We start from the raw sequence: 17,405 nt of genomic DNA on the forward strand, positions 1-17,405 counted from the left end.
GCAATACCTCAAAATAAATGGAAATAAACTTATAAAATTAAGTTTTATTACAATATTTTCATGAAAATCCTTTTTTGAACTGAAATGAGCTCACCTACACACACTAAACTCAATTCTTCTTCCTTGTGAGGCTCCTCTTGGTGCATTTACGCTTGTGAGTAGCATCTGGAATGTCTCTCTGAAGCATCCAACAGTAATCTGCCATCATTGTAATGCTCCATTTTCTCTTTCCATCTCTTTAATGTCTTGGTGGAATTGTTCACCTTGTTCCTCACTCACAGCTCCCAAATTTCAGGAAAGTAGTCAAGGTGGGACTGGAGGAAATGCATTTTCAAACTCATCAGGCAACCCTAAAGTTTGAAATGCTTTCAGCATTTTTCCGACGATCTTTTTGTAGTGAGGATCTTTGTTATTGCCTAAAAATTTCTATATGACTTCTTTAAATGCAATCCACTCTTCTTTTTGCGGAGCCATCATGGTATTGACAAACTCTTGATCAACTATAAGCCTTCTAATGTCTGGTTCGACGAACACACCTTCCTTCAATTTTGCCTCCGACAAGCATGGAAACTTGGTGACCAAGTATTTGAAGCATTTTCCATCTCTTGGAAGTGATTTTACGAATTGCTTCATCAATCCCAATTTTATGTGGAGAGGTGGTAGAAGAACTTTATGAGACGGTACCAAAGTTTCTCGGAGGACATTTTTTTCACCAACTGTTAGCACCCTCGGCTGCCAACTCTTCTTGGTCTAGTGATTTTGTCGGTCTCGACTGTCTCATAGACCCAGCTTGTTGCCTGAGCAGCGTGCACAAGACCTTCAAGTCCCCATACACTTGCCAACCATGGTCTTCATATTTAAGTTTATGAAGAACCAATTCCAAATTCCTGTAGGTTTCCTTCAAGTGTACTGAATGACCTACAGGTATGGAAGTGTAAAAACCATTGTGGAGTAAAACTGCTTTGAGACTTCTTTTTGAAGGATCTATAAAAAGACGCCATTGCTCTGAATCATATTGGATTTTAAATTGACCCATTAGACCTTCGACATCGATGCAATAAACCAACTTGTCTTCCTGGGCAAAGTAAGGAACAAACTCCTTTTCACGATGTCTGACCCATGATGATGACACTCCTGGCAACAATAAATTCCTGCTTTTCAGCCTTGATCTGAGTAACTCAGCAGCATCTTTGGGAAGATTCAAGTCTCTTACCAAATCATTCATCTCGTTCCGAGAAAACAATTTTGGTCTTGTATCATCTTCAAAGTCAGAACTTGATTCGTCATCTGGTTCAGGTATGACTTCACCTTCATTGGAGCTAGGTATCTCTTCCAAGGTAGCAGGGGGTTTGGGTACTGGTATATCTGTGCCATGGGGGGTGGGACAAATTGCTGAGTGAAGATTGGGGTATGAAATGGAATGCTTCCATTTGGAATTAAATCCTTTCATATCACATGAACAAAAGTAACAATCATCATTATGGTTCTTTTGCTCTCGCCATACCATAGGAATCCCATAACAGAAAGATTTTTTCTTACCCTTGAACCAGTTTCGGAGGTCCTCAACACACCGTTTGCACACTTTATGAGGCGCCCAAACTTTATCTTGATCTCCAATTTTTAGTCCAAAGTATGCAACTTTTTTTTACAAAGTCTGTAATATTCTGCTGTTGCTTCAACACTGTATATTCATCACAGATGAAACAGAAACTGTCTGCGAATTAATACACTTTCGCGGAGTCATAGCATAACGGTTGAAGAATGATGAGCTAACATGAATCGCGATGAAAAAGTGTGAACAGCCTAGAACCAAGAACCTGATGATGATTCGTGAAAAAGTGTGGCATGCAGGAGAGAGCAGCTTTGTGTCTGTACACGAGACGTCACAGTGCTGGCCACGCCCCCTGCACTGGCCGGAGATGCTGCTAACTGCCCTGTGTCTCCCTCCCACTGGATTCTTCAGGAAAGATTAACCCCTTTTAAGCACAGACTTAAAACTTGCTTAGCTTATGTATATATTGCTGACTATCAGATTTACAGTGCTATTTTTTTTTTTACATAATTCGGACAAACCCTTTAAGATTTTTTTGGCATTTTATATCTTAAATGCACTTATGTGAATTAATTAATAGTAATTTGGACTTTAAATTTGGTTAAAAACCCATAATATTAAAAAAATACCAAAAATTTTAAAAAAATGATAAATTTGAAGACAATTTTGCATGTTGTGGCAAATCATGACGTCTAGGAGTTTTTTCAATATTTTATTTGTTTTCAGCACACCAAAATACATGGAAATTAGATGAAAATAATCAAACAGCTTTTTAGTCGCAGACCTGTGATCTAGAAAACTGCTATGAATGTAGACATCATAATAGACTGTATTCAATAAATACTTCACACTTTCATTTTATACATTACCTTCTAAACTGGAAGTGTTGTTAAGAATTACACACACACACACACACACACAAACACACACACACACACACACATTAGTTGGGTATAGCCCCAAACCAAGTCACGCTAACTTTACTACGTAGCAGTAGCCGTTAAAATCCATGCTCCTCAAACACCCTGATGAACTACCTCTTTCCTTGCTTTTTCCAATTTACGCATTTCTTGTCTCATAGTGTCTGTTTTCTGCATGATCACTTCCACTTCTTCTTCTTTGTCACGGAGTTGTCGAGTGAGTTTTTGCTTGTAAGAACGCAAGTCTGCCATCCTCTCATTCAATTCTGAGAACTCCTGCATTGCTAGTTTTCTTTGTTGATGAGCATCCTTTAATTCTTTCGACTGTATCTTTAATCTTTCAGATGCCTCAAGAAATTGCTGGTGAAAGGAACAACCCAAATCAAGTTTAAAGCTATATTGAATTTTAGGATACATTTGGGTAATGTCAAATAATACTTAGCAAACTGTACAGAAGCATGCTACAATTATACCCTGGCAACTTTGGGGGAATGGCTTTGCGTCTCCCTCCTATCCTCAGTGTATTAAAAATATGTCAATATAATATCAATATTGGTTTTTTATTATATCACCAGCTTGATATACACAATACACTATACATTTATTTTTAATTTCTCTCTATTATTCCTCTTCTTTTCTTACTTTTTAAAATCTATTTCCCTTTCTTCTCCTATCTTTTACTCATCTCATTTACACACTGTACCTAGCATCATCTGATTAATTCTTTCTCTCTTCCTTATCTTTCCTCCATTCTCACATCTTCCATTGTTCTATTTCCTTCTCTCTTCTTTTCTTCTCCATTTTCAAAGAAAAAAATATATAGATTTTTTAAAAATTATTTTACTGTGATTGCTGCTTTTGCTCTCCATTTGCATTTTGCAGATCCTTTCCTTCCCAGAAGCAGAAAAAGAATGTAATTGAAATATTCTGGCAAAAGGAGCCATGGGATAAGAAATAAGTAAAATATTTACACTTGGTGATCATCTATTCTTTAGAGATTGCATAGGAAAAGCAGTTTTTCACTGGAATTAAAGACAGAGAATACCTTAACATAGTTATGTACATAGTTTTTTACTTAAACGCTTGGCCTTCGTCTAATGAGCCATCAGCCAGCTGGTCTTCATACGTGCGGGAGTGCCAAAAAACAGAAGAACAGCCACCTGGTGCACATGCGTGAGCCAGAAACATGATCTTCCAGTTTCCACCACGTGCATGCACACCGGCCAGCTGGTCTTCTCATGTGCACCAGAAACCAAAAGATTATCTTCCTGGTGTGTGCATGCGCACCGGGCGGCTGCTCTTCTGGTTTCTGGCATGCATGTGCACGGCATTCAATGCCAAAAAGATTCGCCAACACTGCTCTAACCCAAGGATAGGCAACCTTTTGTAACTCTGAGCAACAAGTGTGATTCCGTGATTGCATTTGTGCAGGTTTTTTAACTTGGTTAAGGAAAGGTTAAGGTTTGCCCAATTCCTTCATCTATGATTTGATTTCCATGTTCAGCCTATAGCCCTGGAATTCTCAAATGGTTTCCCACCCAAACACTACTAGTAGTGGTGTGCCAAATATTTTGAGCCCAAAACATCCCATTCCGAAACTCATACATCCCATTTCAAAATTGAAACAGGCTGCTTTACCTCACAAAAAACATTTAGACATTATTCTGGTATTAGCAAAAATGTTCTGAGCTTGAAGTGACAGAGTTATGATTAGCTAGAATGAAAATTTTAAATTCAAAACATTTTGTACACCACTATGTTAATTATGCAGTATAGGTTTTCCTTAAGCAAAAATATACACAGTATATAATTCAGTTTAATCCACAATTGAAATGTTACTCTCAATTGGCTTTGATGTATGCAGGAAAGCAGTAGAGGAAATAAGAGAAAGTTAATGAAATGTGGCATTGTTTGTTCATGGGTAAGAAACTAGATTTATGGCTATGACATTATAGCATAAAATGTCTTGTTGGCAATTGCAGGATGCCGTTTTTTTTAGTGACAAATTTCTTCTGGCTTTTTTTTTTGTTGTTTATTAAAAAACACTTAAAATAAACCTCGCATCTCTCTCCAATAGTTGGGGAATTATTAAGTAAATATAATGGAGCAGCTAAAGAAGTCTTGATTAGTAAAGTCTAGATCCTGATTATTGTCTACTCAGCCATGAAGATTGCTGATTTATGTAATCCTAAAAAAATATTGCATGTCTATATTATAGAATTCCTATTATGCTGAAATATATTATTCCCAAGCTTTGGAGAAAAAGTATGTGATATGAATATGACAAGTAATATATTTTATTAATAACCATTCTTAAACTATGTTGTGCAGCTGGCCAAACCAGCTGTTTTATACCTCTATTTCCTAGGCAACATATATCTCACTTCAGTGAAGCATTTTCTACAATAAATACCTTATGGAGATCTTCCTTCTCCTGCCTTAGTATCCTGCATTGCTTTTCAAGGCCTTTTAACTTGTGGGTGGAGTCTTCATGTTCCTGTCGCAAGGTCACTGCTTCTTCAAACTGCCGTCCTAACCTATTTGAATCTATGAACAGGGAAGTTTCTTTTCACAGAGGATAGAGAAACATTTTTCTCCATTAAGATGAACAATTCTTCCCTGCTGCAATATATAGACAGGCAAAATCACAATTTATCACTCTTTGAATTCTCATTGAACTAATGAGAATTCTCACTGAATATTTTCCACAAGGAAGAGGAAGGAAATAATCACAGGCCAATGTGTGGTGCAGGCATTACAGGAAGAAACAGGAAATTAAGTTAAGCGATGAAGGCCCCCACCCCTCAGTCATCTCTAGCTTAAATTAATCTTCCTGCCATCAGGATCTTTTCAATCGAAAGATTCTTTATATTTAAGCTTTTAAGCTAACAAGAACTGGGAACCTCTACAAATAAAAATACGAAAGAAGGGGAGGGAAAATAAGACATAAAATCTTCCCTTTGGCTTTCTATCATAATTCCACCATGGAAAACTGGTGGGGGAAGGGAGCAATCTTTCTGAACAATCAATACTTTAGGAATTTTAAAAATATGTTGTGTGAACTTCTGTAAATATGGCTACTGTTGCGTGAAGGGAAAAACATAACCAATTACAAAGCATGGATTTATCAAAACATTGCCTGGCATCCCTTCTACTTTATCATTCTAAACCATTCTTCTTAGGGCTACTTATAACAAATTACTGAGCATCAGTTACATCTCATTTTTATTTTAATGAGGGCTTATATTTAATCAGCAGTAGCAAATAAAGCTACTACTTAAGGTTGGCACCATGTTTACAGCATTCCAGGTTGTTGTTTTTTTCCTTTTTTTTAAATCTGGGAAAAAATACCATATTTTTTTGAGTATAAGATGCACCCTTTTCCCTCAAAAAAGAAGCTAAAAATCTGGGTGCATCTTATACACTGAATACAGCATTTTCTGCCTCCCGAAGTCCTGCCCGCTTCACCAAAATGGCCTTGCATACCCTTATAGAGGCTTTCAGAGAGCTCCTGGGGGCTGTAGAGGGCAGAAATGAGCAATAAATGGGAATTTTTTGTTCAATTTTGCCCCCCGCCCCCAGTCCCCAGGAGCACTCTATAAGCTTCCTAAAGTCTATCCATGCCCTTTTTTTTGACAAAAATGGGCCCGTTTTTGAGAAAAACAGGCCGATTTTGGGAGGTTTGCAGAGTGCAAAAACTTTTTTTTTATTTGCCTCTTCAAAACCTTGGTGCGTCTTATACTCCAGTGCATCTCATACTCCGAAAAATACGGTAGGCAGGCCAAGGAATCTGGCAGGGCAAATAAAAAAGATTTGTAGATGATTTGTTATCCACAGATGCTATATTATGGTTCTGAGGTTTATAATATGGTGAATAGCTTGAACAAAAAGAAGTCCAATATACATACATGTACACACAAACAGACACAATTGTCTATATGTTATGCATGTTATGCAGAATTCCTCTTTATTTATTTGCAAGCAACTATGTTGAAAAAAAATCAGTTATGACCCTTACATTCAAATGATTACTTTTTAAATTTTGGAGGAGGATTAACAAGCGAATTTTAATCAAAACTCAAAACTGTAACTTTTTCACCAGAATTGATGCATATTTTTTAAAAAGCATTTTACAAACTAAAAAAATAATTAATTAAAGTAAGTATTCTTTGACTATTGATTTTGATACACTGACACTGACTTCCTCCAATGGTTTAAGGCAAGCATGTCCAATCTTTTGGCTTGACTAGCCACATTAAAGAGTAATTGTCTTGGGCTGCATACAAAATATATATAGTTAATGTATATAAATAACAAATTTCCTTTATTTTGGAGGGTCTTATGGGCCACATTACTAATTGTCTAGGGCTGCATGCAGCCCCCAGACCATGGGTTTGACACACATAGTTTAAGGACTGATTTCTCTAAATTGCTTCACCTGCAACCCATCTATAATCTCATAACAATCACAAACCATGCCTAAATATGTCACATATAAAGATTACATAAAATGTATTGTTTTAATATATAATTTGGACAACTATGGAGATTCTCGGTCATGCACGTTATGGTTGTCCCAAAGGTGCTTTTTCAAAAGGCAACTGGACTTCTTTTGTTTTTGCTTGAAATCATTTCACTTCTCAACCAAGAAGCTTCTTCAAAATGTCTTCAACCAAAAAAGCATCTTTGGGATATGATATGGACCTTGTTCATTTTCTCACTCAGCCAAGATGCATAAGAGACAAGTTCTAGTTTTACAAACAATAAAAATTCACAAACAAATAACTAGGAGGTGGTCTAGTAGCAGATTCATTAACACATTGTATTAAAAACGATAAGCTCTCTTCCTTCTATGTAGCTCACACAAGCCAAACAAAAGAGTCCCCCCACACCAAAATGACTGAGGTACACCTTATAAAGTGCATAGCACAACTTAAGTTTTTATTACTAGATTTAGTAACATACTCTAAAACTTACCTGCTATTTTATTTTTCAAACGTTCAATTTCTTCATTTAGCTTTTTTATTTCTTTATCCCTATTTGTGTTCATTGTTAAGCGAGTAGAACCATGAAGGGACTGAAGAGCCTGGGTGGACTCTTAAATTGAATGGAAAACATAATGGTTAGAAATGATAACATTATATTATTCCACTAGATGGATTCTAAGAAAGCCAATGAGAAGTTATACCTTGCAACTTCCTACTTAGTTCCAGCTTCTCCTGTTCCAGTCTTCGTATTCTTCTCTCATATGCCTCTATTTGCAAACTATTCTCTAGGTCACGTTGAACATCCTCATCTTTGGTTATGCTACTGGACTGCATTACACTTCTAAGTGAACCTCGATCAGAAAAACAGCTGAGACCCAAAATAATCAGTGCACACATTAATTAGCATGTTTAATCAACCATAAACAGCAAATTTCCTGTTGAAAATTCAATAGAATCAGAAAAGTTAATATAATCTTAAGTAATAGAAGTTATATAAATCACTACTGAGCAAGCTGGCAATTAAACAGCAATCTGTTTTTTCTCACTCCAACCCTACAAAGGAAAGCTTACTCACAAGGAAGTAGCAGTAATAACTTCTACACAAATGGGATTTAAAGCAGAAGATTGATACCACTGCTCCCACATACTCTTATCTCTTTCACTTTTTAAGACAGGCAAAGGAACTTCAGCCAGGCCAGTGATCTGATTCAAGTTCAGTTTGCTAACATTATATACATTTATGACAGGAGCTTGAAAATTATTTTCACCAGATTATATTTCTTTTTGCCTGCCAGATATTCCTTTATCAATCAATCAAGACTAGCATAAACTTTAAAAAAATCTATAACTAACTAAGCTTGTGGATAGCTAATCTATCATCCTTCCTAGAGGATACCTGTCAATTAAGCTCATTGAATAGCTTTGTGATAATCATTAGTCCTTAAATGTTTGAGGACAGCATTTGATGTGAACACTCTAGATACACTGCAGTAGCTTCATGAAGTACAAAGAAAAGACCCAACACAAAACAACTGATCATGTACAAAAAATCAATAAAGAATAATATTTTTTTAGCATAACTCAGAAATCTATATATAGAAGTTATAGTAGTAGTTTTATCTACTAGACTGGGGCTTACAGAAACTTGTTTGTTTTTGTTTTTTTTGTAGTTAGGAACCATTAAAGGGTCACTTTGGAATATGTGCCTGATATGAACCATCAAGTTCTTTATAGAGTTGCTTTATAGCAAGATGGGCAGCATATAAATTGAATAAATAAAATAATCAAAAACTATTATTTAGCTTTTTTGTCCCATCAACATATACAGATACATAATTAGCAGCAGTAAATCTGATGTGGGCAAAAAAGATGTGTGGTAAAGCACTGTCTTTTTACCGATCTAACATGCTGTTATATAGTGGAATAATCATTGTATTATATTCTATAATCTTAGGAACCATCTGATGTACTAGACAGGCTTGGAGCACATGAATTCCAAGCTTAAATAATATATATGTATATAAATATACTACCTCGCATTTACTCTAAAACACTGCCATTATAGAAAAGTACCTCTTTTTCTTCCCCCATATCATTCTGTAAAGCATTTGTACCTGACAGTGTTATATAAATTAATCATGTGAGCTTTCTAAACTGCAATTCTTTTTTTTTCAACCTACCTTTCTGTTGTGTAGGTAAAGCCAACAAAAGGTAAATGCAACCCAGAAAAGCCAGTATGAGAACCAGGGGGTATCATCTCCTGCACAAAACCAAATACAAGAAGAAAATGGAGATGAATCAAAAACATGCTGAGTTAATTCAAAACTGAGAATATAACATAATATAAATAGAAAAAGCATGGATTTTAAAAAAAATTTTTAAAGGCTTTCAACCTGCCTTTTAAGGTGCACTATCCTCACAAAAGCAGCTTAGGGGATCCTAACTTAAATCATCCTTCCTACAAATATTTCATTTATTTGCAAATCTAATCTGTACAACATCTTAATTTATTAATAGAGCATTACTTAAATTATAACCAGATCTAGTATCTCCTTATTGCACAGTATGTATTTGCATAGTTTTTTCAAATTATAGAAAGACCATTGTGGTGGGTGTTTTTAGCATTTGTCCACATGCTTGTGAAGCCCACTTCTTTTTGCACTGTGGTTACCTGCTTCTTATGGTAAAGCTATCAGTGCATGATGGCAACTAGGGTTTTTTTGTTCATTAGCTGGCTTGTCACAAGTCCTGATGCTGATGTGAGCTCAGAGAAAATGGCTGCCCCAAAGTCATCCAAAGCTCTTCCTTGATTAAGGAGTCCAGCATATCAGTCATTACACCATGCTGGTTCTCTCCATTTATAGAAAAAATAATTTTCAACATCCCTGTTAAGGGGTTTTCTAAATACCAAGTTATTTTATTTTTAGTTTCTCCCTTGATTTTTTAAAAAATTTACTCTGACTTAACCCAGTCCCAATCTGAAGCAAAGAATGAAATGTCCAGATATGAAGTGAATGAATAAAATGTGTCCTGAAAGTGAAATGTAGTTTGACTGAGAAATTGTGTATCTGAGAAATTAAGATTCTGGAATTTCATTTAGAAAGAAAATCCTTTACATCAATATTTTTTCCTAAATATCATTCAATCTGAACATTAATTTTAAGAATTGCATGAACTCAAGTATTTCATTTTATCTAAAACTTAATATTGTACAATATGTATATCTCTTCTCACCGTAGGCAAATACTTTTAGCTTTTTTAAAAAAAAATAATGTGACAATCTTCTTTATTAAACCAGATACAATTAAGAAGGTAATTTGGCTTTATTCATTCAGAGAATGTATTTAAATATGAAAGAAGTTAAATTCAAAATTGATCAGCCTGTCAAACAGAACAAAGCAGTAAAAATATGTATCATATTTAGTATATTTTAGTGTGGATATCTCTTTAGTTTACTGGAGAAAATACACAGGTATACAGAACCGCATAAAAATAATTAATATCAGTTCATACTACATGGAAAAGCCATCCAAGACTTTTCCATTTCTGACCTCTTAAGGAGAAGACAAAAGGTAGAATCTTAGAGTCACCTAAAGGCTCAGGTTTAACTGATTATTTTTAATGAATTCAATGGTTTGTTTAAATGTTCTATATTGGGTTTTGGCAAAATACTATGTTCCAGATCCTTGGGGAATGCACTGAATCTTTCAAGGCCCAATCCAAAGAGAGAAAAAGATAAAGAACAAGTAAAAACAGGAAGATGAAACCAATCAAAGACACAGAAAACACATCACAAGGGGCTCAAGCCATTCTAGTCCAGAGCCTGGGAGATCATCTGCAGATGGTCTTGTGGCCCATCTTTATAAACCAATTCCTACTTCAAAAAATATATTTCTGGACAATAATGATTATGGCTCCCAGGAGGGGAAAAAAATGCAACGTTGTCTGCCCAGAACATAAAAGTTTTAAATATCCCTGGTTATATGTAAATTTATGAATTGGTACTATTTGGAATCTGAAGTCTGGTTATCAATATAGCAAATGAAAAAATATTTTAATTTTAGTAATTTCATGCATGCTGCTTTTAGAAGCATTGGCATTCTGCAAAGCGGATGACCTAAGAAAGGTTTAAGATTAATTTACTACAATAAGTTAAGGAAAATTTGAACTCTATTTCCAAATTATTATTGCAGAACACTCTTGATTTAGTATACCATTCAGGGTAAAAGATAATTAACATTATTTGTGGCATAATGTCAGGTTATAAATGATATAATTTATACAAATCATCAGATTCAACAGACTTTTATTCTTTTGGGGGGATGCCCAAAAGAAAAAAATCCCCATCACAGCTAAAGTCTGGTAAATCAAATTTACTCTAGTAAATTTAATCAAGACAAGCCATTTTTTTTCACACTGTCTACACATGCAAAGCAGAATAGAAGTAGAAACATTAAACATATTTCCAGGTCTGTGCAGTTCCTATCAAAATAGCTAGAGGCAGAGATTTTAAACTCTAAAACTCCTTCCAGAATGCCTCTGCAACATTAAAAAAATGTCATTATTCAGCTCAGAAGCTAGAAAATCAGTGATGTAGAAAACAAACAATAACAACAAAAAGAAAATATAGTAATTACTCACAGGATTTCTCAATATATCATCGTCTACATCAAAATTGGATGTATCTGAAGGACTGCTAACTTCTGGAATGTAAGGTGCTTCTAAATTTCGGATATTATCCCAATTGAGTCCTTCAAAAAATGCATGTGATTTGAAATCTTCTATTCCATTCTGCCCCAGACGACGTTCCCTGCTGCAGATAAGTCGTTGGATTAAGTCTTTTGCTTCTTCAGATACGTCAGCAACATGAGATGGAAACTGGAACCTCTCCTGAAGAACAGGAAGGGAAATCTGAACTGAAGATATTCTTTTCTATGACAAAATATTTTTAATGTACATTCATACCATTAAAAAAAACACCTGCAGAAGGCTTCCTGAGCTTCAAAATTGTTAAATGTTCTTGTTTTTAGACTTTCTACTTTTTAATATTAGTCATTTATCTTTGACGTTGCTTGTCTGAAGAAACACCCTTAAATATATTTTCTTAGTCTAATTAGACTAATCTCAGTATGTTGTACCTATATATTTTGCTGAATTGGCTCATTTTAAGTCTGTTTTGTGGCAAAAATATACAGTGAAAAGGTTTTCAGAAATAATTGAATCAATATATTCCAAGTATACAACAGCAGAGGTCTGAGAAATACCTGTTCTGAACATTAGTCACAGAAGATTTTTCTTAGAAGATTCACTGAGCAATGTTGTTACTCATACATACAAACACGAAGATTTTGGATCCTTGTGACATATTTCTGTGAAAATTACACAGCTAAGAGGAACAAACATTTCATAGCACTTACTTCATGATTCATAATCTTCCCATAGGTTTCCACCAGTGACTCTGCATAAAAAGGTGTTTCTCCATATAACATTTCATACATGCAAACACCTAGGGACCACCAATCACATTCAGGTCCATATTTTCCCATGCCATCCTCCATGGCTTGCAGTATTTCAGGGGAAATATAATCAGGGGTGCCCACTGCGACTGAAGATTGTACCTTGAAGAAAAACAATGTAAAATAGTATATAAGGAGAAATTAATTTAATTGTATGCATGTATAAATCTATAGGTCAATGAGCATTACTGATATACAAAAAGAAAAGATCATGCTTTCTTGTATTATTAAGTATAAATCAAAAGAATCATAACATCACTTTCTCATGTACAAATAAAAAGTTTAATTGGCCATGAAACAGTGAAAGGAAATACATGGGAATATTACAGGATACTCCATTCATAAATAATATATAGCAGTTCGGATTAAACATGTTGCAGAGAATGATACAATATAAAATTTTGCTCTATTCACATGTACTTTTGCAGCTTATCTTCCAAATATAATCCCCAAACTAACTCAAATATACTGCAGTTTAAGTATTCTAGTAAAAAAAAACACTATACTTTTTTGATACATACAGTGCCATCCTCGCTCATCTTTAAGCAGGATCCAAAATCTGCCAGGCGTATGTGACCATTCGCATCCAATAAAACATTGTCAGGTTTTATATCTCTGATTTTTGGGGAAAAAAGGTATTATTTTAAATCAGGCACATAGTTGGAACATTACCTTTAACCTGGTATTCTAAATGTATATTAAAATCAACTTAGTTCTTATAAAAATTGGATACTGACAATTTTATATCTTTTATATTTAAAACAGCAAAAGATCAAATCGTCTATGACAGAAAAATAATCCCCAATATCACTATAAAGAATACTGTAAGGTATCACTATGATTATATAAACCTATCATATTAAATTCCCACCCCGAGTAGGATGTACACACTTTGAAAATAATTTGGAAGAATAGCAATAGCAGTTAGCAATAGCAGTTAGACTTATATACCACTTCATAGGGCTTTCAGCCCTCACTAAGCGGTTTACAGAGTCAGCATATTGCCCCCAACAATCTGGGTCCTCATTTTACCCACCTCGGAAAGATGGAAGGCTGAGTCAACCCTGAGTCAGTGAGATTTGAACAGCCGAACTGCTGAACTGCAGTCAGCTGAAGTAGCCTGCAGTGTTGCACTCTAACCACTGCGCCACCTCGGCTCTTTTAGAATGGCGCGTCTAACGTGGTTCCTTTATGCAGCTATTTGTACATTATTTTTTTCAGGTTAGTATAGAAGTCTGAAACAAAACATGGGTCTTCAAATATTAGCATTTAAATACGTTCTGAAGAATTTCTTTCAAATCATTTTTGAATTGTGCTCTTTGACAAAGAATTTCCTGGTTTCCTATTTCCTTCAAAGTGCATATTTGAATATGCTTTATAGTTTTCACAAAAAATAGCTCTAAAACAATAATGAAATATATCTTTATACATGCATTCACAATTCCCTTGGTTTTGTTGCTAAATTGAACATATCTATTCTATTTCCCATTTAATTTGTATCATAATAATGAATTTGCTAAGTTTGTGTTCTGACTTTGTCCCTGTGTGCCTCCAAATTTCTTAAAAATTAACATTTCAAGAAATAATGTCTAATAAACATTCTACATGTTTAGACAAAAAAAGCCTTAAAAGCCAGTATGTATCTGACATACTTCATGACAGCGTATTTATGAAATTATTATAAAGGAAAGGTTCCAAACATAAATTAAAGAAAACTCATCATCTACACTGCAAAAATAGTAGAATTAATGCATGAAGAAAAATTATTGTTAAGAAGTAGATCATAGATCAATATTCACATATACTGCAGGTTTTATCATGTGTTTCTCATCTGTTTACTGAAGATTCTTTTGGAACACGTATTCCTAAGAACAACTCAACAATAAAAATGCACAACACGTACTTTGTCTCCCATTTCCTCTCACAGTATAAGAGGAAGGAAGGTGATTAACTACTGAAGAGCTTTAAAACTGTGGTATTTCTTACAAAGCTTAACTAACACAGGGACATTTTCTGCCAGCAAAAAAATCTGCAAAAAGAAACACTAAGAGCTAATAGAGGTTTCTTTGCTGTATAGTGTAATCAGAACACAGTAATGTAACACATGTGTACTCAAAGATAAACCTCTCTTACCTCAGAGGGACTTACTCTGAGGTAAGCATGCATAACATTGCAGCATAAGCAAGTAATAGCATTAATGGATAGCTATATTAATTCACTATACTGATTTTTTTCTCCAATTTTATCTTACATACTTATTCTAATACCATTTTGCTGGCTAGCTCTGGTCAAAGCAATAAGTCTTCAAATGATTTCCTGAAGCAATATAGTAATTTCTAAAGGTTATTAAAAGCCATTTTGTATTTAGCAAGATAAAAAATTACTTTAAGGTGGAAACTATAACGACCACACATTAACAAACATTTTAATCACATTGCTTTATACACTCAATATCGTACATTTTTGTGATGTTTTATATATATATTGTAGCATTAAATTGTGCTCTATGAAGGACACAAAATAGGAGTAACAACAGAATACTGGATTTCATTTGTGAGGGATGCTGTTCTGCACTATAATCCACAAGCCGAACTCTTCTAAGACATATTTTATATGTCACCCACTAACTAGTGACTCAACCCCTCCAACAGCCCAGATGTTTCAACTATCTCAGAAATGAATATTCTCTTTTTGATACTGAACTTATAACATTATGTACATGAAAGCAAATCTTTTGCAATTAACTCAGCTTGCTTCTAATTTAATTATTCCTTAGGTTTATCTTCATGCCACGATGCAGAGGACTGCATATTTAACATATGCCACCATAGATTAATTGGCTTGAGAAGTTCCCACAGAAATTCAATATTATTATTGTTTAATTCCTTTGCCGGATCTGGCACTGACTTACTTACAAAAAGGTTATCTCAGGATTTGTAGCAATGTCTATTATATAAAATGGTGCAGATATATTGCTTTATTTAGTAGGATTCACATGCTATGAGATGAGTGGCTTACATTCTTTTCTTATATGAAAAGAATTTAATAACAATAACAATGATATCCCCATCTTTTTTTAAAATATATAGTATGATCTATTCAAGAGAATATATTTGCCCCTATTTTCCCCCATAACAACACCCTGTGAGGTGGGCTGAGCTGAAAGAAAATAACTGGCCCAAAGTTACCCAGCCCACTTTCATGCCTAAGAGAGGCCTTGAACTCCCAGGCTACAGGTTTCTAGTTCAGTGCCTTAACCACCAACACATACTGTCATAAATTGTATACTGAATTAATAAACTACAGTTCAAAATAATAAGTTATTAAGAAGAAATTAATGTCACTGTGAACAAGAAACAACCAAGTAAAACTTATACAAGGTCCCCACCCAGTGCTTCTTTAAAAAAACAAGTTTTAACAGCTCTCCTAAAATACAATAGGGTGGAGTTAGTAAACTGCTCCAAATAAGTGGGACTACTTCACAGAAAGTGCAACACCCTGGGCTACATATTTGACAATACCTAAAAGGAACATGTGGAGTGATTGAGCTTCCTAATCCTGTAACTAATGTCACCTTACATTAAGAAAATTTCTATATGAGACAAGTTTATTTTTGGTGCTGTCTTAATGTTTATAAACATGTACAGACTTTGTTCAAGATTACAACAATAAAAAGATCAAATTGAAGGAGTACTCTTAAATTCAAGAACATATTCTTTATTCCTTATAAATATAGCATCGCATTCTAGATGTAATCTTATAAGCAAATGAGGAAGTTTTCTTCATGTAAATTTTACACTTACATAATGAATTTGTTGCTAACTATGGTCTTTTACAGTATCTTACCTCAGGGTAAAAACTGGCCATGCTGGTATTTACGAATCAGAAAAGCACCTATTTATTTAGAGTACTCAGAAGCACACATATAAAACTCTTGCGTGAAAGACATGGACAAAATTCTTAATTGATTTTATGCATATTAAATAAATCAATATTTTATTGATTTATTTATTCTTATACGATGTATTTAACTTTCCTTGGTTAAAACGCAGAACACTAGTTTGAAGAACTGTAACAGGATTCATTTGACCACCAATTTATTTCCCAACAACTAGGATATTAAAAGTTTTCCTTCACTGGCATAGGTTTTCAATATTTAAGTGGATTTGTGGAATTTTTAAAAATGAGATTTAGAAACCTTTGTTATAGTTATAACTATTGCATTTAAAATGTTTTAAAATAAAAATCATATTTCAATTGTTTTAAAAGTTATAATACTTGGATGAAACACTTTTTTTGGCTTGATTTAGAGTAAATACACTGATGTTCCTCTCCACTTTTAAATGCACACCAAATCCATGGTCTGTATACAATTAAACACCGCACAGTGGCTACTTCTAGCCAAAATTAACCAGACAGGATAGCCATAAACATCCCAATACCATTTTGTATAGTAAGTTAAGGGCAGAAATAACATAACAAGCAAATAAACTAGAAATTGGGAGTTTATCAGCTTTTAGTAGTCTGAGAAAGAAGGTATAAAATAATATAATCCTTTAAATAGCAAAGAAGATTTCTCACCACTCTAAGAATTTTGAAAGTGAAAGTAATCATTTTGCAGTAATGCTAAACATGACAGCAAAGCTGCAAAACTATAATCCAATGTTCTGTGAATGGGCAACCTATTATCTAAACAGGGTCTCCATAAGAGTCTTTCTGTACTTCTGTGTTTTCAACACTTTTATGTTCTCATTATTTTTTCCATTCAGTTTTTTCCTCCTGACTGGACAAGTTCTAGTAATCTTGGATTTTGAACTGGTATAAGAAAAAAAAAACCTGAAATCAGGTTTTCATGTACTAAATTATATCTCCCTATAATGTAAGAAATTATAGTTTACAAGTATAAAAAGGTACAGAGAGATGCTGAAAA

The 17,405-nt window shown here is 34.3% G+C and overlaps 1 protein-coding gene across 1 annotated transcript in view; it reads right to left on the minus strand.

The window, feature by feature from the left end:
* Nucleotides 1-17,405, minus strand: part of CDC42BPB (CDC42 binding protein kinase beta) — a 107,662-nt gene that overhangs the window by 48,352 nt on the left and 41,905 nt on the right. The window contains 8 exon segments of the mRNA XM_032234742.1: nucleotides 2,590-2,832; nucleotides 4,886-5,019; nucleotides 7,450-7,569; nucleotides 7,661-7,827; nucleotides 9,140-9,219; nucleotides 11,601-11,849; nucleotides 12,377-12,577; nucleotides 12,997-13,090. Coding sequence (XP_032090633.1) covers nucleotides 2,590-2,832; nucleotides 4,886-5,019; nucleotides 7,450-7,569; nucleotides 7,661-7,827; nucleotides 9,140-9,219; nucleotides 11,601-11,849; nucleotides 12,377-12,577; nucleotides 12,997-13,090 — 1,288 coding nt within the window.

Source organism: Thamnophis elegans, chromosome 1 (genome assembly GCF_009769535.1).
Source record: "Thamnophis elegans isolate rThaEle1 chromosome 1, rThaEle1.pri, whole genome shotgun sequence".
Lineage (NCBI taxonomy): Eukaryota > Metazoa > Chordata > Lepidosauria > Squamata > Colubridae > Thamnophis > Thamnophis elegans.